Source organism: Typopeltis vanoorti, chromosome 13, assembly GCF_054136105.1.
Source record: "Typopeltis vanoorti isolate ZY-2024b chromosome 13, IOZ_Tvanoo_1.0, whole genome shotgun sequence".
Lineage (NCBI taxonomy): Eukaryota > Metazoa > Arthropoda > Arachnida > Uropygi > Thelyphonidae > Typopeltis > Typopeltis vanoorti.
Window position 1 is genome coordinate 2,473,739 of NC_143561.1, and position 27,443 is coordinate 2,501,181.

At 35.2% G+C, this 27,443-nt stretch overlaps 1 protein-coding gene across 2 annotated transcripts in view; it reads right to left on the bottom strand.

Annotated features, from left to right (window-relative positions):
• LOC150099887 (maspardin-like) overlaps window positions 1-27,443 on the bottom strand; it is a 174,028-nt gene that overhangs the window by 106,612 nt on the left and 39,973 nt on the right. For both annotated transcript variants that reach the window (XM_090402446.1, XM_090402445.1), the window contains exon 3: window positions 19,585-19,746. In XM_090402446.1, coding sequence (XP_090258572.1) covers window positions 19,585-19,746 — 162 coding nt within the window. The remainder of the gene's footprint in view (window positions 1-19,584; window positions 19,747-27,443) is intronic.

Sequence of the window (27,443 nt, forward strand, 5' to 3'; positions counted from 1 at the left end):
GTAAATTTTTACTCCATTTTATTATTATTTCATTTAAGTAGATATCAAAAAGAGTTGCTGAGAGGGGATATCCCTGTCGGACCCCTTGGTTTATCTCTCTTGTATATGATAGCTCATGATTTAATTTTATTTGTATTTGATTATTTTCATATATACTTGTGACAGCTTTTAGGATATTATTTGGTATTTGTCTTTCTTTTAATATGTTAAATAATATATTTCTTTTAACTTTGTCAAATGCTTTTTCAAAGTCAATAAATGCAATATGTGTTTCTAAGTTATATTCTCTTCTTTTCTCTATTATTAATTTTAGGCAGAAGGCTGGGTCTATACATGATCATCCTTTTCTAAATCCATTTTGTACCTCTAGAATAAAGTTTTCGGAATATTTCATTAGTTTGTTATTTAAGATTCTGCTGTATATTTTGTAACATGAATTTAGTATATTGATACCTCTATAGTTTTTAGGGTCATCTCTATTACCTTTCTTAAAGATAGGAATCACAATTGCTTTTTTCAATTCTATTGGGGGGATACCAGTTGAATAAATTTTATTTAAAAATAATAAGAGTCTTCCTTTGAATTTTGTTCCTGTGTATTTACATAGTTCTGAACCTAGCTTATCTTCTCCAGGTGATTTTCTGTTTCTTGTTTCTTTCATGCTGATTATTTCTAATTCTTCTTCAGTTATTTCCTTTTCATTTTCGTTAATTGTTTGCCAGTTGTCTTTTTTAAAATATTTGTCTGTCCACAGTTCTGTGTAGTAATTTAGAAATTCTTCTAATTTCAATTCAGTGTTTAATTTTATGTTTTCTTTGGTATCTGCATTTAGGTGTTTCAAAATCTTATATACATTGGGTCTTATTTTATATAAATCATGTTCTAAATTAGAAATAAATTTATTCCATGATTCTCTATGTCTTTTTCTGACTTCTCTTTTAGCTACGGCTCTTATTTTTTTATATTCTATTTCATCTTCTAATCTTTTACTGCTTAACCATTTGTGATAGGCTTCTTTTTTCTTTTTGATTATTTCTTTGATTGTATCATCCCAGATCTTCAGTATTTTCTTTTATTGATTTTTTTGGTGTTTCCTAAGCTTTCATTTGCTGCTGCATTTAGTATCGTTTTTATATTAAGCCATTCTATTTCTATTACTTCATTTTGTTTTATTTTATTTTATCTAGATACTGGTTAATTCTTTGTTCATATAGCCATTGTACATTTGTGTCATTCAATAGTCTAGTTTTATAAACAAATGTTTCAATTTTTCTTTCTGTTCTTGTTACTTGTAGCCATTTAGGTGGTAATCTTAATTTTATTTTAACAAGGAAGTGGTCACTGCTTATTTCATATCCTCTGTGAACTCTAACATCTAGTGAAAATTTTGATGTCTTTTCATTTAATATGAAGTAATCTAATATTGATTTCTATCCTCTTGCTGCCCAAGTATATTTATGTATGTCTTTATGTTTATAGAAGGAATTCATTATTTTTAGGTTATTATAAACTACAAAGTCAATCAATTTTTTACCATTTCTGTTTAGAGTGTGTTCTCCATGTATTCCTATATTATTATTAATTTTCATGTTTCCAATTCTTGCATTTAAGTCTCCTGCTAAAATTATGTAATCATTTTTATTTATTTTATTATATATGTTTTGTAGCTGATTATAAAAATCAATATTATCCTGTTCTCTTCCTTCTTCTGGGGCATATAAACCAATTATTGTTAAATAGTCTCTATCTATTTTTATTCTAGCTTCTATTATTCTTTCATTCCATAATTTATAATGTTTTAACTGTTTTGAAAGGGAGTTATGAATCCAAATCATGACTCCTGCTTGTGCTCTTTGGTCTCTGTCGACTCCACTGTATATCACATTAAAATTTTCAGTTCTCATAGTTCCTTTTAATTTCTTTTTTGTTTCAGTGATTACTGCTATTTTAAAATTTCTTTCAACTGTCAAATCTATAAATACAGCTCCTGTTGCTAACCCCCTTTCAAAGCCGTCCTCAATAAACTGTGTTAAATTTAATACTTGTCCATTGCATGATCTTCCTGGTCTAAATCCTGCCTGTTCTTTTATCAGCACTTTCTCTATTTCTGGACTTAGTCTGTTCAAGATTAACCTCTCATACAGCTTCAGCATTGTGCATAGGAGAGCCATGGGCATGTAGCTCTTTGGATCCTCAGCAGGTTTACCTGGTTTCAGTATAGGTATTACTTTTGTTTGCCTCCATATGCTGGGTATTTTAGCAAATTTCCAAGAAAAGTTGAAAAATTATAACAACCACTCCTTTGCCTTTTCTCCCAGATTTCTTAGTATCTCATTTCTGATATCATCTATACCGGCAGCTTTTCCTGGTTTCAAGACTTTTAGGACATTTTCTAGGTCCTCTTTAGTAAATAGTTCTTTGAGAGATTATTTTCTATATCCCTAACTTTTTTAATGTAATCTTTAGGTATTTTAACTTTGGTACTCTGTTTACCATTCATAGATAGCCAAGTTGCAATTTGGTTTGCATTTATATTAACTTCGGTAGCTGCTGTTGTGGGATCACCAGATAATTTTTTGAGTAAAAGCCAGGCTTTCCTGTTACTGTGTTTCAAATCTAAGCTTTTAATTTTCTCTGCCCATTGTTGACCTCTATTTTTCAGACAGTACTGCTATAAGTTCCTCTCCTGTGTTGTTTCTGATGAAAATGGATCTTTATCATATAGGTCACAATATCTTTCATATATTTCCACATTGTGTTCTGTAAAACCTAGAATATAACATGGTCTACAACAACCTCTTGGGATGTGCCTGGTAGCAGACCATCTAATAGCTTTAATGAACTTTCCATAATTTTCTGGTGTGGGTGAAATGTTGGACAAGTTTACGTCTAATTCTCTGGAGAACTGTTTCCAGTTAGCTTTTTTAAAATTAAAGCGTCTTCTAAGTGGGATCTCCTTAAGTCAGACTGGTCTTCAACCAGTGCTTTAAACAGTAATCTCCATACCATCCTTCAGTGGAACAAGGATAACTTAGTCACCTTCAATGCTGCCAAAATGTAGTTCTGCCTTTTCTCTTGCAAAAAGGCTCTTAGCTCATCTTCCGTCATCCTCAGTAATACACGCATCACCAGACAGGTTGAACTCTCTTCTTAGATTGACATTTACCTCCAACTTCTCCTGGCACAAACACATCATATCAGTAGCTTCCTTAGCTTCTAAAAAACTAGGAATTCTTTTCTGCTCAAGAAGCTATTTTACAATCACCCAGCTACTAATCCTATAAAAATCCCAAATCTGTCCATCCTTAGAATACTGTACACACATATTTGGAGTAGTACATCTAAAACCTCCTAAAAAGTTCTTGATGCTGTCCAGAGGAGAGCAATTTGGGGCTTATATATGATCCTTCCCCTTACAGGCTCACTTCAACCTCTCATCTCAAGAAGCAATGTTTCAGCTCTGTCTCTCTTCTACTGGTACTTCCATGGTAACTGCTCCAGTGAATTGACAAACATCATTCCTCCACTTGTTGTTAGGCCTGTTAAAACAAGAGCAGCTGCCGTCCAACATCCCTTTATAGTACAACTACAAATTCATCAAACCTGCTCTCTTCTTCATTTATTCCATTTACCTCTGTCCTCCAGAACAGCCTTCCTCGTAATGAGTTTCCCAACAATTTTAAACCTACAGGTGTGAACTCTAAAGCAGCCTTTAAGAAGAATGGCAATACATTTCTTCTTTCTCAACTCTCATCTGAACCTCACGCACAGCACTGATGTGCTATAGGTTCTTGTACCTCTTGTGTGTAGGATAAAAAAAACATGCTGTTCCTTGCAGAGTTGACAGACCTCAACTAGCTTGTCTGTCAACCCACTTCTGTATGCAAGTTCTTACCAAGAACCTGTATACAGTTTCTTTCCATTCTTGTGGTATCTTTCCTGAGCTGGCCCAGTGTTATACAAACATGTCAAAGGCCTAGCTAATTCAGCTTAAAATTCCGAGCATACGTGCTGATATTCCACCTGGTCCTATTGCCAAACTCTCTTCCATGTTTTGCAACAGCTCTTTGACCTCATTGTCATGAACCTCTATCTTTTCATTCAATGTAGTAGTAGTACTGTGCACCAGGTTAAGTAAACCTGGTTGATATATCTTAGCAAAGTGAGCACTCATTAACTGAAAAATCTCATCTCCTCACACAAGAGTATCATCACATTCAGCAAAGTTAGTCTTCCACATTCATTCTTTCTTTCACTTGTGGCATAATAATAAAATTCTTTTGGATGCCTTTAGCCTGTATAGCCAATTTCTTTTCATACTCTAATTTAGCTTTCTGCAAAATACTCGTTACGTTTCTGACCTACACCACTTTATATATGTATCCTAACTTCTCTCACTCGTGGATCTTCTATCTCTTCGTTTAATGTAGTAGTAGTACTGTGCACCAGGTTAAGTAAACCTGGTTGATATATCTTAGCAAAGTGAGCACTCATTAAGTGAAAAATCTCATCTTCTCACACAAGAGTATCATCTGCATTCAGCAAAGTTAGTCTTCCACATTCATTCTTTCTTTCACTTGTGGAATAATAATAAAATTCTTTTGGATGCCTTTAGCCTGTATAGCCAATTTCTTTTCATACTCTGATTTAGGTCAGAAACGTAATGAGTATTTTCTGCAAAATACTAGTTACGTTTCTGACCTACACCACTTTATATATGTATCCTAACTTCTCTCAATCTTATTCTATCATCTTCTTGTGGATCTTTTGCTTAATAAGGTTGTGCATTCATTTCACTCTCACCCTATTTCCTCTTTGAATTCTAGGAATACTTTCAGATAATGCCTCGTTTAAGCAAATTTTCAAAGATAACTTTCCCATTCAGCTACACATAAATGGAAATAAAAATGGTATTTTACTGAGATGGTCATGATTTCCAGCTTTTTAACATGGAACCTGTCCTAATTGGGACATCTATTATATATAATTAGCAATCTCCCAAGAAAGTATGACATGATCACTGTCACCAACAGGTGATAAAAGTCAGTCTTAATTGAGGGGCCCCATCTGATGCTAGGATTAAATCTAACACTCTTTGACCCCAAATTCCTTCTTTAACGTGTTGCTTGAGAAGGTTTCACTTGTTCAGTGCCTATCAGGCACTAAACAAGTGAAACAAATTTGCCGATGCATTTCATTGCCCCCAGCAACCGAATCCCCAGGTCTGTAGCCTCCATCTAGGTTCTCAAGATTTCTGACAAACCTTCTCCATCCTGTCTGGCCACTCAACTTCTGCAATAAAAAATTCCACAGAATTTTGCACAAAAATACAAGACATTAAACTGACATCATCAGATATGAAGGTAAGTTTTGACATCATTCCTCTTCAAGAATATTCCACATACTGAAACAATAGACATTCTAGCCCAAGAATTTCAAGAAGACATAGTGGACCTATTCATTACAATCACATCATGATACTTTACATGGAAAGAACAGCTGTCGGTTCATCATCTGTTTGGTTACAATACAGTCATGACATAGTTGCAGTATGGAATCACACATAGTCAGAACTCCATTTTTACAAAAAATCAACAAAATACATCCCCAAACGGAACACTCTTAAGTAAATTGGAGCAGATGGGAATGGATACTAAACTGGTAATATGGATAGGAGAATGGCTCAGGGAGATATACCAGAAGGTGGTGTATGGAGGAGCAGAGTTCAGGATGAAGCAGGTCACCAGTGGTATGCTCAGGGCTTTGTGCTTGGGCCATTGTTGTTTAATTTGTACATAAATGATATAGGAAATGGCTTGAGGGGAGATATTCAGTTGTCTGCTGATTATGCAAAATTGGGTAGTGCAATAAAAAATCAAGCTAATGTTGAGAGTTTGCAGGATGATTTAAATAAGCTGGCAAAATGGACAAAGGGTAATGGATGTCAGTTCAACGTGGAAAAGTGTAAGGTTATGCATTTTGGGATTAAAAGATCACAGGCTGTGTACTACATTGACGGAACGGTACTCCAAGAGATTGATGTTGAAAGTTTATTTTTCACTTGGTTAGAGTATAATAAATTTAGTTTAATCCTATATCCAAGTGTGAGCAAACAAAGTTTGCACCTGAAAGTATCTTCAGGACTGGGGTAAGGTGGTACAACACCAGGGCAACTCGTTGCAAAGGTGGAGCAAGCTACCAACACTCCTTCTCAGTATATCCTATAATGCAAATCACATCTCCTTGCGGATATGTCTAATGTTATGCATTAAGGGACGGGCCACTACCAAGACTAGTTTTGACCTTTATTGAGGTCTCTTCAGTGGGAGCCAGGCCTGAGTGGAGATACTAGCCAGAAGCATTAGCAGGTCATCTCTACCTATAGGAGTTGCCAAATGGTGTGCCACCCTTTAATAAATTACTCTGGATTTAGAGAAAGATGTTGAAAGTTTATTTTTCACTTGGTTAGAGTATAATAAATTTAGTTTAATCCTTTATCCAAGTGTGAGCAAACAAAGTATGCGCCTGAAAGTATCTTCAGGACTGGGGTGAGGTTGATGAGGCTAGGGAGATGAAGTTCAGGGGAAACATTGCTAAGGTGTCCAAGATTACACATAGGATTACATGGTTATTGAGGAACACACTAACATCCAGAGATAAAGAGGTTATTATTCCCCTTTATAAAGCGTTGATACTTCCACATTTGGATTACTGTGCTCAGGTCTGGTTGCCTGGATTCCTTGGAGATGAGGAAGTTGTGGAGAGGGTTCAGAGGAGAGTGACTAGGTTGGTGAGTGATGTAAAAAATACTCCCTACATTGATAGATTGAGAGCTTGTGGATTGCAAAGGTTGGTTGATAGGCAGAGAAGAGTGGATATGATAGAAACATTTAAATTACTGAAAGGTTTTTATAAGATTGATGCAGGGGAAATGTTTCAGCTGTGTGATAGTGATGGAAGAACAAGAGGTCATCCCTGGAAATTAAAGAAAAGTGTGGTTAACAAGGGTGTGAGAACGAGGTTTTAAGCCTGGAAGGTGGTGAATGAGTGGAATTCATTGCCTGACTCAGTTGTGAGTTCTTCGTCTGTAAATGAATTCAAGAAGAGATATGATAGATATTGTTTTGCTAGTTTGGGTCTCCCGCGATGCATCTACTGACTCCATAGAGATACCCATAATAATAATAATAATAATAAATTATATTCACATTAGAAAAAGAAACAAAAGGGATTTCCTTTTTCCTTTTATTTCCTTCAAGTGGATTTCCTTTTGGACATTCATATCCAACAGAACAAGTCAAAACAAACACAACTGTCATACTATGGATCAGTCTATAATGTTTTTTTAATCTGCTGCTGATTTAAAAAAAAAAGTCTTTCCAATTTGTATTTGTTGTGGTGAAGCATACAGTTGCAAATAAATTAATCCAAACATTCACATTTTAAAGAAAAATTTTAATTTTACAAGGAAATAAGTACAAAAATTAAACTCCAACTTTACCTAATAATTTATATGTGCTCCTCTGTTCCTAATAAGTTCATTAATTTGCTCAGGCATGGACTCTACAAACATAGAATACATTTTTCTTATTTCTTCATCTTGAAACCATACTTTTATAAGAGATTGTATTAAGTTATCCTTTGTATAACAGTTTAATTTTCCAAGTCTCTTTTTCACTATAGCCCACAAATTTTCTATTAGGTTAATGTTAGGAGAGTTACCTGGCCACTGAATCATTAGATGTCATGATTGTTGAGGAACTCACTTTTTTTGAAGTGCAGCATGGAGTGAGATCCTGTTGGAAAATGAGTTGTTTGTCTTTCTGTATTATCTGTGGGACAACTCTTTTTTCCAATATGTTTATGTATTGGTCACTTTTCATCATTCTCAACATGCATTCTAGATTCTAGACTGTTATGTGTAAAACAGTCCAGAACATCTTTTTAGCTGGGTGTTCAGAAGCTGTTAAAGGTGGGCGGGAGAAGTCTTCTCAGGCATTGATTTGTAAACATAGGGTACTCACTCTCCTTGAACAAAGAAATGACTCTCATTTGAGAATATGACCTTTTTCCACTTCTCAACAGTCCAATTTTTGTATACTTTTGCTCACTGGAACCTCTTTTTCTGCATTGCCTTCATCAACAGTTGTTTTGTTTTTGGCCTGTGGGCAGTCTTCCCTGCTTTCAACAATCTTCAACAGACTGTCACTTCAGAAACATTAATCCCACTAGCTGCCAAGTCTCTAAGTCTACAGCAGACGATTCAGATTTATTTTGCTTTTCCTAACTGGTAAATGATCTTGAGTAAGTGTAGTTTTCCTTTTTTTGTCCACATTTTCCTTTTCTGTCAAGAGAAAAGGTACCTGTCCTCCTAAACCTTTTTAAAATTGCATTAACAGTACCCAAACTAACACCACACTCATTGGCAATTTGTCTTGGAGTCATGGATGTGTACTGAGAAAGAGTATATATTTTTGAACATTTTCTTGGAGATATATCCATTTTATAGGTACACAAAATGAATAAAACACTAAGAATATCAACTAGTTTATACTATTAAAAACACACAACACTATTAATAAACATCAGAGAGACAGTTAAAACATGCGGCACTCAACCAAAATAGTTAAAACCAAAATTATTGTGAACTGAAACAAAAACCAAACCCAAACCAAAAACTTGATGAAAATTCAGTTCGTTCAGATTAATTTGTTCACTACTGTAGTAGTTTTCTTCCATTTCATTCTGTGCACAGTATCCAGGGCATGATTTGCTAGATCTGACTGACCATGATAACAGCCAGCACCTCTCTCTCTCTGTAAATTATACAAAGATAATAGTAGCACAGTAATCACTAGAGCTGATAAGGGTAACTCTACTCTCGTCATCAATGCTAGAGAATATAATTTGAAAATGAATGTGTCACTTTTAAGTTTTTAATGTTCTTCTAAGCAGACGTTTGCAGATATCCCAGTTTGATCACAGTACGATAAGTTGAAAGAACAGGAAATTCTGTAAACACTTGGAACAGATGGCATCCCTCACAAGACTTCAGGCTTGCAGTCCAATCTTTTCTGCTTATTGTTTTGTGCAATTTTGTATTTTTATACAATTGTTATATAGTTTCTCTGATAATGTCTCAGTGACAGAATGAAATATGGGTAGGTTAAATTGCAGTTTAATTATTTATTTATTTGTGCTATTTTTATTCAATTAAACCTTATAATAAGTTCAAATTAGCACAAAGCTGAACAATACAGTAAGTGGAAACTTGTTTATCAAGGTAACTCAACCGGCTAACATTCTTGAAAGGTGTAAGGGAATTTAACCTACAAGTATTAATCTGAAGACTAAATTTCACTCTTCTGAAGCTCTTCATCATCTTTGCTTTATTATGAGATTAGTGCAACATATGCTACTCTAGCTGCTATTAAAGCAGCCATTAACTGTCTCCAAGAAGAACTGTCATCAATTCTTATTCCTGATCTTTGGGCTGTTCTCTCTAATATATCAGATAAATTTTCCCATAAACAATTTCTAAAAATAAAGGGAAAACATATTAAGAAATATAACAATTTTGGTAGATCTGTTTCTCAGCCAGAGAATCAGCTGTTTCAAGTGTTGTCATATATCTTTTGTCTAAAAGGCTTGATGAAACAGCCATTAGCATCCTTAACCTTGGCCATAACTTTGTAGTGTTACATCAAGTTTCATTCTTTAGACTTTATGCTGCATATAGAATGTTGCATTCACAGCTTGACTACTATCATCACCAACAAATATCAGATGAAGTGGCTAACATCCTCTCTCAAGCTTCACCACATAGAAGAAATTTCTCTAACAGCCAGCACCTCTCTCTCTTTCTGTGTGTGAATTATACAAAGATAATAGTAGCACAGTAATCACTAGAGTTGATAAGGATAACTCTTCTGTGGTCATCAATCTTAGTGAATATAATTGAAAAATGAATGTGTTGCTCAGAGACCACACTACTTATAAACCATCAGATTATGATACCACCAATTCTCAAAAGAAAATATTAAAAAGGATTCTTAAAAATGTCACTTCATGGTCTCCTTAAATAATAACGGTTTGAGTTTTAGTCCCTCCCTTCGCATATACAGATTACCCAAAAATGCATAAACCCAATAGTCCTCTCCATCTATAGTAGATACTACCAATTCAGCCTGTTTTAAGTTCACAAAACAGCTAAATCCTCAACTCCACTTACGGCATTCTTCATCTTAGATTAATACCTTTAATCCAAATTTTAGCTTTGGATGATAACAACATGCCTAATTTGATGTCATCTTTCTTTTTACCAATATTCCTCCTTCTGACACTTTAAATGTAAAAAAAAAAAAACGACCATTATCGTTAGTTTTTTTAATTTGACAACTCATTTAGGCTACTTCACTTGGAAAGAGCCCTTGATGTGCCCTCAACAGATTGGGGGGCACAGCAAGGGTTTCATGATGTGTTCTCTATGGTGTGTTGTTGAAACCCTTGTTAATAGAGCTTCCAATCTCTATTCTTGCAGGTTGAAATTATTGCTGTAAGTCTTACGGTGCACCAAACTTGTTGGCAAGTTATTACTTATTTTAATAAACTCCTTATTTATATCACAATGTGGTCTCAATATCGAAAACTTCCTACAGAACTGCTTAACCACAGAAACCACCACCATCATCATCATCAAATTCCTGACATGTACCCTCAAGGGGTGGGATATGATAGTACTACATGAAAAATTTACGTCATTACTAACTTCCTATCTACAATTTTCCTCCAAATCAGTCTGTTACTTGTCAAGACTCCAACATTATCAGATCTTATATTTCTATCGTCTAAGGCACTTCTACCATATCAATCCATCTATATCTTCTTCTGGGTCATTTTCCTGCCAACCTGGCAGAGAACACTTGTTTTGCTAATCTTTCCTCGCCCATTCTGTTTAAGTGACCATACCACCTGAGATTAGCTCTGCTAACGCATTCCTGGATGCTGACAATGTCAAGTTCTTTCCTAATATCCTCGTTTTTAATATGATGTTGCCATTGATGCCATCTCTTCATGCCTCTAATCTTTCTCAGAACTCTCATATCTGCGGTCTCTAGTCTTTGAACACTGTCTTGTATACAGCTAATTTTGTGTTCCGACTAATTTCTCTCTTATTCCATATGAATTTATTCAATTGAGTGCCTACCATACCAGCTTTGTTGATTCTGTTGTCTATTTCCATATTTAATTTACCATCTTCAGTAAAAATCGTGTCTAAATATCTGAAATGTTTTACTTGTTCCACAGGTTCCCTGTTCAGAACGCAGTTGACGTTTTCAACAATTCTACCTATTTTCATTGTCTTTGTGTTTTTAATGCTGACCTTCATACCATATCTATTACAACAGTTATTCAATTTAGTCAGGGAATCTTGAAAACTTGTAGCAGATTTATTTAGAAGTATAACATCGCCAGCATAAAGCAAAGAGCTGACATTAACATCTCCAATTCTGATATCATGTTTAATACCACATTCCTTCATAATGTGATCCATATAGATAATGAATAACAGAGGGGGTAATGTACATCCTTGTCTCACACCAGATTTAACATTAAACCATCTTCCTGTACTTCCTTCAATTCTAACTGCTGACTTACAACTCAAATAAAGACCACAGAAACCTACATGTATTAATAATGGCATTATCAGCATGTCGAGAGGGATGTGAGATAATGGGAAAGAACAATTAATTTGTTGATCTTTTTGACACTGTAACTATTGGACAAGGTCTGGTGAATAATGGAATGCAGCATCAAAATTTAACTGCCACAAACCTAGGATACAGAATGCATGATACCACAGAACATGATAGCAATAACTAGCAATGTTCCAACATGAATACAGTAATGAATTTATGAGTTGTATTTTGGTTTATCAATTATATTTAACAGTTGTGAAGTTATCAAAAACACCTAATATGTGTAATTAATTGTTAATAGACTTTTGTTGTGTAGAACTTTTATATACCACTACCCCTGATGATGTAAGTCTTACAATGCATGAAACTTTTCAGGTTTTTTTATTACTTATTTTTAATAAACTCTTTATTTATATTACAATTTAGTGTCAATATCAAAAACTTCCTACAGTAATGCCATTACTGCTTCTTATGTCCAGGACACCTCGTAAAAAATAGCCAGAACTCTTAAACACTACAATCTCTGCAATTCATTTAAACATCATTTGAAGCTGGCTGCCCACATCTACTCTCCTAAGATCTCTCAAGGATTCCAAGTGTTTACAGGGTTCCTTATTATCATATCATATTACACACTTATGTTGAAACTAGCAAATCTCCAAACATCTACCTAGAATATACCTCCATTGGAATATAAAAAAATATATCTTCCACCATAAGTATGATAAGCTGGGTATAGCTGACCATGTCTTGGATACCTTCATCATCATCATCATTAGTGTTCTGTCTCTTGACAGGTCTAATGGTATAACTCAGCAAATTCTCTTTCCCCAATTTTCTCTGTCTCTTGCTTCCTCCTTCATTTCCTGATATCTTCTTGTTCCCATTATATCATCAAGCATCATTAGTCATCATCTTCCTCTTGGTCGCTTTCCTTCAATTTTCCCTTCTATTGTTCTTTTCAGTAGGCTGTCTCCTTTTAATACATGTCCTATCCAGTTATGCTTTCTTCTTCTTCTTATGGTCTTTAGTAAATTCCTTTCTTCTTCAACTTTTTGTAATACTTCTTCATTGGTGATTTTTTCAGTCCACTTTATTTTCTCCATTCTTCTCCATAACCACATTTCAAATACCTCCAACATTTTAGCTTCTTTCTTCCTAATTGTCCATGTTTCTGACCCATATAAGGTCATACTCCAAATATAGCACTTAATAAGCCTTTTCTTTAGATTTTTATTCATTTTACTAATAAACAAATTTTTCTTGCTATAAAAGGCATATTTTCCTTTGTTAATTCTTTCTTTTATTTCCATGTCACATTTTCCATTTTCTTCTATTATACTACCAAGGTATTTGTATTGTCTCACTTGCTCTACACTTTCTCCATTGGTTTCCTGGAGACTGTCATCACTTTTGTTTTCTTTGCGTTAATTTTCATAACATATTTCTTGCATATATTTTCAAATTTTTGCATTAGGTGCTGTAGTTCATCTTCGGTATTAGCTAATATTGCTCGATCATCTGCAAATCAAATATTTTGTATTGTTCTTCCTCCAATAGTAATTCCTCTTCCCTCTTTATAAAATGCTTCTTTTATCATTTCTTCTGCAAATATATTGAAGAGCGTCGGTGACAGGCAGCATCCCTGTCTTACACCTCTGCCAATCACGCATTTTTTAGTTTTTCCTACTTTTGTCTTTATTATGGCCATCTGGTTCATATATAATTCAGCTAGTAACCTTTAGTCTCTCCAATCTAAACCTATTTTGCATAATATTTCCATCAGATTTTCCCATTTCACTATGTCAAATGCTTTTTCAAGGTCGATGAAACAAATATAAACTTCTTTATTTACTTCTATATTCCTTTCGCATATGGTCCTCATTGCTCCAATTGCATCTCTGGTTCCTCTGTCTTTTCTAAATCCAAACTGATCATCCCCCAGAAAATACTCCACTCTATTATACAATCTTTGATTTAATATTCTTAGCAGTACTTTGGAGGCATGTGAGAGTATGCTTATAGTTCTGTAGTCACTGCACTTGGCAGGATTGCTTTTCTTTTACTCCACTACTCCACTCCACTCTATTATACAATCTTTGATTTAATATTCTTAGCAGTACTTTGGAGGCATGTGAGAGTATGCTTATAGTTCTGTAGTCACTGCACTTGGCAGGATTGCTTTTCTTTTCAATTGGTATAAGAATACTCTCTGTGAAATCTTTAGGCCATACTCCTGTTTTGTAAATGAGGTTGCAGAGTTTCCATGTTTCTGTTATACCTTTGTTCTCCAGTTGTTTTAGGATTTCACTAGGTATTTCATCCACTCCTTCCATCTTTCCGCTTTTTAATTCCTTAATTGCTGTTTCCACTTCTCTCTTTAGTCTTTCTTCTGTTGAAATTTCCTTTTGCTCTTCCAATTCAATTTTTGTTGGTCTTTCATTTTTTGCATAAAGTTCTTCGATGTATTCCTTCCATCTTTCACCCTGTATTTCAATATCATAAATCAATTTTCCTTGCTTATCTTCTAATGGCAGATTTCTTATGCTTTTTTTAATATTTGTAATTTCTTTTGCTTTTTCAAACATTTTATCATATCGCCCCCTTTTTTCCATTTCTCCAATTTCTTTACATTCTGTTTTTAACCATTCCTCTCTTGCTTTATCAGTTTCTCTTCTCAGTTCATTATTTAATACTTTGTATTTTCTTCTTCCCGCATCAGTATTTACATTTTTCCATATCTTGGATACCTTACACAGAGTCAAATGGAAGAAAACTATAATTCACCACAACAAATGTAAATTTGCAAGACTTTTTTTAGAATGAGCAGCAGATATAAAAAAACTAACATTATGATAGTATTACGTGAAAAACTCACCATGACTAACTTGCGATCAACAATTTTCTTTCGAATTAATCTGTTATCTGTCAAGACTCCAACATCTTCAGATTTATTTCTGTCTTTTAAGGCACTTTTTACTGTATCAATCCATCTACATCATAGTCTTCCTTTATTTTTTTTTCTGCCAACCTGGCAGAGAACACTTGTTTTACTAATCTTTCCACTCACATTCCATTTAAGTAACCATACCACCTGAGCTTAGCTCTACTAACACATTCCTGAATGCTAACAATGGCAAGTCCTTTCCTAATATCCTCATTTTTAATATGCTACTCCACTGATGCAATCTGCTGACTCCACAAATCTTTCTCCTGACTCTCATATCTGCAGTCTCTAGTCTATGGTCAAGTGTTTTACTTTTAACCCAACTTTCAGATCCATAAGCTATATACACAGCTAATTTAGTGTTCTGTCTAATTTCCACAACTCAAATAAAGATTAAGTATTGCTGGATAAAATGTGCTATTGACACCATATAACTGTAGCATTTTGAATAGCTTTTCTCTTGGCACCTTGTCATATGCCTTTTCCAGATCCACAAAACTTAAATACAGATCTTTGTTATGTTATATTCCCATGATTTCTCAACTATTTGTCTTAAAGTGAAAATTTGATCCTGACCACTCTATTTGGCTTGAATCCAGATTGTTCATCAAGATTCCCTTCCACAAAAGTTCATAGCCGTTTTTCAAGTATACTTGCATAAATCTTGCCAGACACACTCAGTTAGGGAAATACCTCTGTAATTCTCACATTCAGTTTTATTTTCATTTTTATAGAACGTACTATGAGAGCTCTGCTGCAATCATCTAGAATTTAACTCTCTAACCAGGCCTTCTGAATTATGCAATGCATCCATTGGAAAAAACTTTTATACCTCCATATTTGAGTATTTTTAGTCAAATTTCATCTACTTCAGCTGCTTACCATTTGTTTTAAAACTTTCTTATACACTCTTCTTTTCAATATGAAATTCAACTTTAACCTGCTCAAAACTAAATAGTGATCACTTCCTATTTCAAATTCTCTGTATACTCTAGTGTCCTGAACCAGTGGGAAAACATAGTTATCAACTATAACTTAGTCAGTGAGACTTTTCTTATTTCTTGCATCTTCTTTCCATGTGTGCACATTTTTATGTTGGAACATAGTGTTAATAATAAATAATCCATGTCCTGAACAGAAATCCAGCAGGTATTTACCATTATTATTAGCTTTGCACTTTTCTCCAAATTTTCCCAAAACATTTTGGTAAAGTAATGACTTCCTACTCTGTTGTTTAGATCTCCAACAAGGACCAAGTTTTCCTTTTTCATTGTGCCACCTGCCTTCTCTAATGCCTCAAAAAATTCCTCCATGTCTTCCTTGGGAATCTTCTGTGGGACCATAAGCACAAATAAGTCTCATTATCCAGTTCTCCATTCTGATGTTGCCAGCCATTCAAGAAGATTCTCATATTTAGTGTTGAATACTCTATTCCTTGATCAGTATTGTCTTAATAAATATGATTATATTGAATTTCCCAAGATTGAGGAAACTTTAATTCTTAGGCCTGCCATTCAACAGCACCTCATAAGATGTTTGGCTTTCAGTCTAATCCTTTTAAACTTATTGTTTTTTTGAAATTCCATATGTGTTTTTAACAATTTTTATATCGTTTCCCTGACAATGTCTCAGTGACAGACAAAATATAAGACTAATTAAACATATGTTTAATTATTGATTTGTACTGCTTTTTTTCCATTAAACCTTATGAGTCAAAGCAGCAAGTAAGTGACCACAAAGTTTTTACACAGATCTATGTACAGACATGTAAGGCAATTCAAAGAAAGTACCCCAGCTCTACTTCATGGACCAAATCTTAATTGCAACACCTGCCTGACCATCCCAAAAGTTTTGGAAATTGTTATAATCAATTGTGTCAAACAGACTGTATTATAATAATTCATTTAATTATCATTTCATCCCAGCAGTTTTAATTCAACAAACATGCAAGAATTACAAAGGGATTCATATTTGGCATGTGCTGTACTGTTTTATTGTTCAAATTCATTACCATTGTTCTATGCACTCACTGATTATGTCTTAATATACATAAAATGAAATATTTGTAAAATAAATATTTTTTCTACTGTGGCAAATGTGTGAATGTTTAATTATGGAAACTCCACAGATCTCGGCATACAAGAAAAATCTGACTTAAAATCTCTCACAACTTTGTTGATAATAGCGCTCTCCACTCATATCACAAACATCGGGTCTGGTTTAGTCCCAAAGGTGTGGAAAGAGGGGAAAATAGTTCCACTGCATAAAGGAGGATCCAAGACTACTGTTGCAAATTACCGACCGATCAGCATATCAGGAGTCATTGTCAAGGTCTTGGAGAAAGTAGTCAAGGGAAAAATACAGGAATGGATTGATGAAAATGAGATACTGTACAGGAGACAGCATGGCTTTAAGAAGGGTAGATCATGCCTCAGCAACTTGCTCAAGTTTTATAACACAGTGACGGCTGAACTGGATAAGGGTAATGGGTTTACAGTGATACTGCTGGACCTGGCTAAGGCATTTGACAGGATACCACATGGAATTCTAAACTGCAACATATGGGAATAGATATAGGGTTGGTGAGATGGATAGGTGGGTGGTTGATGGAGAGATATCAGAGAGTAGTTTATTTAGGAGTAGAGTCCAAAAGACAGCCTGTAAAGGTGGTGTGCCTCAGGGTTCTGTTCTTGGACCACTGCTGTTTAATTTGTTCATTAATGATATAGGGAAGGATCTAAGAGGAACAGTTCATTTGTTCACTGATAATGCAAAGTTGGATAGGGCAATAGTGAATGCAGAAGATGTCAAAATTTTGCAGGACGATTTGGAAAGATTGGAGTCCTGGGATAAGGAGAATGGATGTCAATTTAATGTGACAAAATGTAAGGTTATGCATTTTGGGGTGAAAAGATTAGCAGCAGTATACCACATTGGTGGAACTGTACTCCAGGAGAATGATGAGGCCAGGGACTCAGGAGTGTTGGTAGATAGGGAGATGAAGTTTAGGGAGCACATTGCAAAAGTGGCTAAATCGGCTCATCAACTCATTTGGTTGTTGAAAAATACTTTGACGAGCAGAGACAAGCAAGTTATTGTTCCTCTGTACTGAGCCTTGATGAGACCTCATCTCGACTACTGTGCCCAGATTTGGTCACCTAGGTTTCTTCTTGATGGGGAGGAGGTGGAGATGATCCAGAGGCGAGTGACCAAGATGATAGTAGGTCTATGGAATGAACCTAATGAGAACAGGTTGAAGATTTGTGAGTTGCAGAAATTGGTTGATAGGTGGAAAAGGGGAGATATGATTGAGAAATTTAAATTTCTAAAGGGTTTCTACAGTATTAATTCAGAGGATATTTTTGAGATCAGGACTGGTGGTGGGAGAACTAGGGGACATCTATGGAAGCTGGGCAAGAGTGTTAGAGCTGGGTTCTTTACTTTTAGAGAGATAAATAAGTAGAATAAGTTGCCAGAGTCTGCTGTGGGTACTAGGACAGTGAGTGAGTTCAAGGCAAGGTATGATACATACTGTGAGAATGTTGTATAGTTGTGTGGACATGATGTTTAGGGCCTCCCTCGATGAGTCTAAGGACTCCCTGGAGTCGCCCGTAATAATAATAATAATAATTGCAGTTCTCAAACATCAAGCTTCAAGATCATGTCAGCAAATGTCCCCAAAACTAATCTCTACACCATCTTTCAATGAGGTAATAACAGCCTAGTCACCTTTCTTACCGTTTGTGTGCAAAGGGTAAGAAAAAGTGTGGAAGAGAGAGACATGAGGAATATTGTACAAGAGTAACTTGAGAATATTTTGGAAAAAACTGAGAAGAGGCTAAGAAAAATTGTAAATAAACTTGGCAAAGAACAATCTAGGTTCAAGCAAAACTGGGGTTGTAGAATCAGATTTTCTCTTTAGGACAAACAGTTGAGAAATCAAGGGAATATAACAATGACTTATATTTAAGTTTATAAATCTGGAAAATACATCATAAAGAGCAAGAGAAAGCTATTCAAAACACTACAAATATATGGTGTAAATGGGACATTATACAAACCAATATAGTTTATATTTAAGTTGTAAATCAGCAGTTAGAATTGAGGATGCCCAAAGTGAGATAGTTTGTTGCAGAATCACATGAAAGATAAAGACTCATCTATACCGATCACATATTGATTTATTTTTAACAGTACAGATGAGAACATAGACTGATAAGAAAATAACTATTTATTTACTTATTGCTGATATTTCGCTGGTATTCTATCCAGCATCTTCAGAGCACAAAAACAGTTTGTCACAAGTGAAACAACAATCCAGTGTAACAACGGGACTAGTTTAAACAATTGTAATGTACAACACAAGACTAAAGTCCTAATTAGTCCTAAGCAATTTGTTTTTTTCCAATTGATCCTGTGTGCTGGAGTGTCCAAGGTATGGTCTGCTAGACCTGCCTTGCAATAACAATAGTGCCGGATGCATTTTTTATGTTCACTGAGGCAGATGTCCACATATATGGATGTATCGATGGCAGAGTCATATTAAAAATGGAGGCATTATGAAGCAACCTGACATATTTAATACTGAATGAGACAGCAGAGTTTATCTAAGGTGGTATGGTCACTTGAAACAAATAATGAAGAATTGTGTTGAGGAAAATTCATCAAAACAGGTAACTAATGCTATGATGGCAGGAGAGAATAATAGCAGGACCAATTTTAAGAAAAACTGTCAATAGAAAGTCAGTAATAATGTAAAATTTTTCATCTATTCTAATGGAATTACATGATCTCATTTAATACAAAAGATAAGAACTTTAAATTTTATGACTTGGGTAATTAAACATTTTGTTTTGTTTTTTTTACTTAACATGACATGTGGTATGATAGTATCCTACTGACATTCTAAGATCAAAACATTATCATAGACAAACTGACCGAAATTACTCTATATCCTCTTGCTGTTAGTGCCATGATCTGACGAAAAAATGTATCAGCTGTCCCACTGACTGGAGGTAAACAGACAAGTGGACATGTAATATTTCTTGGTCCTGCATCATACACTGTCCACACTTTAGAAGTATCCTCATCTACAACTACCTATATTGCAGAAGAAAATAAATTATTTTCTATCATAAGATAAAAATTACAATTTCTAATTGATTTGAACATTTTCTCCCCCTATTTTCACAAGAATTTTTTTGGTTGCAATATAAACATTTTCATATCGTGTATATGTCCATATCTTACCTTTATTAAATTATTTCACTTACATCAATGAACTATAATCTATCAACCTATTTTTAGCTATCAGGACTTTCCTCCACTGATCAGGACTATCAGTGGAGGAAATTTTTACAAAAATCATTAACAACAGAATACAAAATAAACAAATTTTTGCCAACCTCCAGAACAAGCAAGAATAAGAAAAAATTACAGCACTATTAATCAGATATATGTAATAAGACAAATCATTGAAAAGAAAAATTAATACCAAAAACCTTTAGGTATGGCATTTATTGATTTTGAAAAGACATTTGATTCAATCTCAACATTAGCTATTTTAGAAGCTCTTAAAAATCAAGAAAAAAATGAAAAAAACTACATTGATATACTTAGCTATATACATAAAAATTCAACTACAACTATAAAATCAAGAACAAATATGAAATTTTCTATTAAAAAAAAAGAAGTTAGATAAGGAGATGCCATTTCGCCATTTCACCTTAATTATTTACAGCAGCCCTGGAAGAAATTTATAAAAACCTGGATTGGAAAAATAGAGGAATTATGGGTAAATGGGAAAGAACTAAATCACCTACAATTCACTGATGACATTTTTCTTTTAGGAAACTCTGCAACTTCAACAAATGATCACTGAATTAATATAAACAAAGCCAAAACAAAAATAATGTATAATAAGCACTCACCAAAAGGTCAATTCAAATGGAACACCAGGAAATCGATATAAAAACGTCCTATGTTAACCCAGGACAAAAGGTCTAAGTACAGGAGACTGTGAAGAAGAAATCACACATAGTAATCAACTTGCTTGAATAGCTTTTGGAAAACATTGTGAAGCACTCAAATGAAACATCCCAATCTGCCTTAAAAAAAAAAAAAAAAAAAAAAAAAAAATCGACAGTTGTATACTTCCAGTCATGACATATGGAAGTGAAACATGGACTTGGACTAAAAAAAATTGACCAACAAGTTGAGGATTACCCAGAGGAAAATATGGGATCATTAGTCAGTATTACCATTCTAGATAGAAAGCACCCTACGTGGATCAGAGCTCAGATTAGAGTGAGAGACATTATAACAGCCAAATGGCAATGAGCAAGTCATACTTCAAGAGTGACACTTAAAATTGGACAAAGTTGATATCTGAATGGTATCTCAGAGATGGAAAGAGAGCTATAGGAAGACCAAAGAGATGGCTGGAACTCAGTGGCATAGAAAACCTCAAGATAGAACTGAATGGAGGACTTTGAGAGAGAGGCTAGTGGACAGAAAACAGATGATGATGATCAGTAGAATTGTTTACATCTGTGGATGAATACAGTCTTAAACACTGTGTCTGCTTTGTAACAGGAAAATCTAGGATCCTCAAAAGGACAAAGACTATGCCATGTCTGTCATAAAACAATCTAGTTACACATGAAAATGCTTAATAAAGTTTCTCCAATCAGAGAGAGAGAGAGAAATGAACTTAAACTGGTCACTTGTGTGGGAAAAGAAAGTGCCATGTCAAAAACTACTCAAGCACATATAGGTAACATAACTACCTACATTTCAAGTTGATCTTAAAATTTTGACAAGAAAGTTCAAGATGTGCGCACTGGCTGATATCAGGAAAGTAAAAAAATAAATAAACTCCTTTCATTTTACATCTGTGAATGGATAAATTCTTAAATGCTGTCTGCTTTGTAACAAGAAAATCTGGGATCCCTGAAGATTTCAACAGAACAGACTTCAACAGGAATTCAACACAAATGATATTTCTTACAGAAATATCTTGATCAATATTAAAGCTTCTACAAATCCTCTAATGATAAACATAATAGTACACTAACAATATAGAAATAGACAGTATAACAATTTAATAATTAATTTAATAAATAGACAGTTTAATAATAATAATAATAACAATAAAAAGAGTGTCGTGTAAGTGCACTCTCTTTGTCTGAATCTTTTTAACATTTTCTTGGATATAGTGGCGAGGGTTCAAGAAAAATGTAAAGGAGTCAGAATTGCCGAAAAGTGGACACTGTTATTACATCTGACTACAAATAAAGTAAATAAACTTCAGAAATTCTCTGAACTTGAGGGTCATGTTGCTCATAAAACTTCATAATGTTCTCCAAACACTTCTTACTTTTAAATGACTGACTAATTTGCACACGAAATGGATTTCCACAGACACTTTGTCTTTAATAAATTTAGATAACTCTGTTGATTTTTTTTTACATTTGAAATTGATATACATGCACAAACTTTCGGGCTCCAATGGGACCAAAATATCAGCAGCCAATTTGCCAAATTACTAATTTGGAGTTAAATATATTACTGCCTACCATCCCTTCTTGAATCTTCTTTTATGGCTAATATGTTTATTATGTGTTATGCAATGAGAGAAAAAAAAAATAATAAATTCAATTTATTTGTGTTTTAGTGTTACACGATGATCAGCATTCATTTTATACAAATTATGGACTCTACAACCATTTTATAAATAATTATTTTAATTTCCCAACGTTTCGTCCTTCATATAAGGTCATCATCTGGAGTATACACATATATATAGAGACAAGTTAAATTACATTTCACACAGTATGCTGAAGAGACAATGATTTAATCAACGGTTATTCAATTGGCCTGACCTCTAGTGAAAATAAAATAAAATTACAATAAATAAATGAAATAAATTAACTACATCAAAGCTCTATTCTATTTAAGACAACATCAGAGAAACAATTTTTCATATAGATAGTTTTGTTACAGTAAAAACTATGTCTTAATTTAACATGACAATTGATATATTAGATTTAGGATCCTGGATTACCTATGGTCCTATTCATAATTAACTCTTAGGGAGAAAGGTTAAGTGGGTAGAATATGTGCCTTCCATATGCTTTTTTTAGACCACCATTATTGTTAAGATTAGGGTGATTGATAAGAATCTCACAGGCCTCCTTAAATTTATTTTCATACCATGTTTTAGTGTGATGTAAACAACAGGTACTTTTCCAGTCAATTCTATGTAGAGTGTTCAGGGCATGATAGTTTACAAGGCTTTGTAAACTACATTCTCTCAATCTGTCCTCATATCCCACATCCCAAAGACCAGTTACAACTTTAGTTGGTGTTCTCTGGAACCTTTCCAATATATCCTCATCAGCATGAAAACCAGGAGACCAAATCTGTGCACAGTAATTTATACAATTTTATACAATGGAACCAGAACCTCTTTATATCTACAAGTTAAGGTCCTCTGCATCATTGTCATAATCTGATGTGATGTCTTCACAACTTGTGCAATGTGATCGGTGAAATTCATATCCTTGTCCACCTCCACCACTCTAAGGTCTGTTATCTCCTCGACTTCCTCCAAAATTTCCCCACCAAATTTCAGAACCTTAACTTTGCAATACTGAACACAGTTCCATACTGTTCCCCACTCATACAATCTATTCAAATCCTGTAAGGCTATGACATCTGCTTGATTCCTCATGACTCTACTGAGTTTTGCATAAACGGTTGTATATCACCAGTTAATTCTATCCCAATATCATTAATATACCAAGTCAAAATGGTTCCTAGACAGATCATTGTGGCATAGTGACTCTCTTCTTCCAAGGATACTGTACTCACACACACACAACTTCCTGATACCTATCGGAGAGCCAGATGGCTATCCAATTCAACATTCAATCTCATCTGCTCCAGTTTAGTTACCAACTAGTGGTGTGGCAATTTGTCAAATGCCTTTACAAATTCTAAGTATACGATATATGCATCTCCTTTGTCCAATACATTCAATATATACAGTAGTACGTAAGCATGCTGGGAAAAAAAAAGCCTCCCTTTAAAAGATCCATGTAGACGAGCACAAATAATACCACTGATTTCAACCAACCTCTATATCCATTCTCTCACCAACCTCTCCAACACCTTAACTATTGGGTTGGCAAATAAGTTCGTTCGGTTTATGGGTTAGTACATGTTTACGCTGCTTAGCCCTTCATTATTGTTGCGCTACCGTGCAACGCTATTGCACAGCTGAAAGGCGACATTTCACATAACCATTCAGTGAATTTTCATTTGGCCTACTTCAGCTGCATGTGTGTAACATATTTTTAGAAATGAAAGGAAATAACATACACTACTGGCATATTTTGCTTTTTTTTAATTCAAAAAAGGCAAACACGGAGGCCCATAAAAAAATATGCAGCGCATATGGGGATGGTGCCGTAACAGAATGCGTATGCCAAATTCTGTTTTGGAGATTTTGACGTCAGTGATGCGCCTCGCACCCGACCGAGGTTGATTTGAGTGTTGTGAAGGATATCAAAAATCCGTCACAAACAGTGCAGGAGATTGCTGCAGTACTGAACATATCCCATACAAGCATTGAAACCATTTGCACAAGCTGAGATATGTTTCAAAACTCAATGTTTGGATGCAGCAAGAATTGACTGCTCGCACATCCATCTGTGATTTGCTGTGACATTGCCAAGAAAATGACCCATTTTTGAAGCGGATGATTACAGGAGATGAAAAAGGGCTGTGTACAATAACGTGGTATGTAAAAGATCATTGGGGCACAAGAGCGAACCACCGCAAACAACCTCGAAAGCGGGATTGCACCCAAAGAAGATCATGCTCTCTGTGTGGTGGGATTATAAAGGTGTTGTCCACTACAAGGTGTTACTGTCAGGCAGAACGACTGATTCAACTGTCTATTGCTCATAGTTAACGCAATTGGCCCACGCAATTAGCACAAAATGTCCTGAATTGGCAAATCGGAAAGGAGTTGTCTTTCACCATGACAACGCCAGACCCCACACATCGTTAACAACCCGGAGTAAATTATTACACCTTGGCTGGAATGTTTTGCCGCATCCTCCGTATTCACCAGACCTGGCACCTTCCAATTACCACTTATTCCAATCGTTGCAGAATTTTCTGAAGAGGAAAACCTTCGCTAATGAGGAGGCTGTCAAAAGACACCTGGATCAGTTTTTCGCCAGTGAAACTGAATTTCACTGATCACATTGCAAAAGTTGTGAAGACATCACATCAGATTATGGCAATGATGCAGAGGACCTTAACTTGTAGATATAAAGAGGTTCTGGTTCCATTGTATAAAATTGTATAAATTACTGTGCACAGATTTGGTCTCCTGGTTTTCATGCTGATGAGGATATATTGGAAAGGTTCCAGAGAACGCTGACTAAAGTTGTAACTGGTCTTTGGGATGCGAGGACATAAAATCTCAGGAGTTTTATGAACATGGCATAATGAAGTTGGTGGACAGATGGCAAGAGATCATTGATAAAGAGTGTCAATATATAACTGACTAATATGTATTATATATATTAAATAAACATTCCACTCTGAAAAACCGAACAAACTTATTTGCCAACCCAATACAAATCCAGATATACAGATTGGATTATAATTTGTAGCCTTACTGAAGTGGAACAACTTTACCTCTCTAACTCCTCTGGGATTGTGCTATTGCAAAACTTGTTAAAGAGGTAGGCTAAGACTGATGCTAATTCCCTGGAATATTCTCTTAAGACACAAGGTGATATATTATCAAGTCCTATTGCCTTACAGACATTTAGCTTATAACTCTTCATATAATTTTTGCTCGCTCACAAGTAAGTCTCTCATTTATTTCTCTACACTTGAGCTTCCGATTTCATACTGAGGATCAAACACCCTGATGAACTGCTAACTGAATACCTTGACTATGTCCTCTGCAGCAGTTGCCAATTGCCCACTTTCATCCATTAACATCATTTTGCCATCAAAAAACTCCTGAGACACACATCTACAAACTGCACTTCTTTGAGAGTTTATTTTTCACTTGGTTAGACTATAATAAGTTTAGTTTAATCCTTTATCCAAGTGTGAGCAAACAAAGTTTGCACCTGAAAGTATCTTCAGGACTGGGGTAAGGTAGTGCAACACCAGTATCTTAATGCATAGCATTACACATATCCGCAAGGAGATGTGCTTTGCATTATGGGAAATACTGAGATAGGAGTGATGAGCTTTCTCCACCTTTGCAACGAGTTGCCTGGTGTTGGACTACCTTACCCAGTCCTGAAGATACTTTCAGGCGCAAACTTTGTTTGCTCACACTTGGATAAAGGATTAAACTAAACTTATTATAGTCTAACCAAGTGAAAAATAAACTCTCAACATCTTTCTCTGAATCCAGAGTAATTTAATAATAAGGTTGCACACTCTTTGGCAACTCCTATAGGATAGGATGACCTCTCATTGCTTCTGCCTTTGTATCTCCACTACTGGGCCTGGCTCCCACTGACGAGACCTCAATAAAGGTCGAAACCGGTATGGGTAGTAGCCCTTGTCTTAATGCTATGCATTAAGACAAGGGCCACTACCCATACCAGTTTCGCCATCCGCAAGGAGATGTGCTTTGCATTATGGGAAATACTGATAGGAGTGATGAGAGCTTTCTCCACCTTTGCAATGAATTGCCTGGTGTTGCACTACCTTACCCCAGTCCTACAGGCACAAACTTTGTTTGCTCACACTTGGATAAAGGATTAAACTAAACTTATTATAAACTGCACTTCCTTCTCCTCACACAGCTCTGCCAGCATATCCTTCATGATTTTGGTTCTCTGTCTCTCAGCTTGTCATCGTTATACCTGGGCAACACAAAGACAACCTTTCCCATTTAAACCATTACCTTTCACTCTCCTCAGTAACCTCCAGATATCCATCCTTACATTGCTTACACCTCTGATCTTTCCTGGTACAAACACATTTCAGCTATAGCTTCTCTACTAAAAAACTTGGTGTACTTTATAGCAGAAAACATTACTTGATACCTTCACAACTGCTAACTCAATACAAATCCCAAATCCTCTCTAAGAACTTGAATCTATCCAGAAGAGAGCAATCCCTCTCTCACAAACATTAGGTTTACAACTTGTGCTTCTTCTAGATACTTTCAGGGATAATACTCTGCTGAATTGACCACTATTATTCCTCTAAAATCATTAGAACAAGTGCCAATGGTAACCAACACCCTTTTACAGTCCACCTTGAAACTCACCAAACCAACTCCACTACCTCCTCTTTCATTCCATCTACTTCTGTTCTTTGGAAGAGCATTGTCCACTCTGCTGTCCTCAAAGCATACGACCATCAGCTATTCAAACAAAATATGATCAGATTCCTTTTTTTTTTCCCTCTTGACCACACACCACTAATCTGTTTATATATCTTGTGATCGTCTGTGTGTGAATCAGATATAATAAAAAAATACAAACGCAAAATCATTTGTTCCCGTGACCACCACTAACTCTCTTGCTCGTTTTCTCTTCATATCCACAGCATGAATTATCCTGCTCATTTTACCTTCTGGATGGTTTGGTTTATTAGGATTTACGGTCAAAGCAATTCAGGCTACGAGGCCAGTGTCGTTACTCATATGTCCATTAATTGCATGTGTTCTAATGACCAGTTTGACTGCTATGGGATGAAAAACCCTGCCACCTCAGTCGAACTGCTAAAGATTCTTCACATCC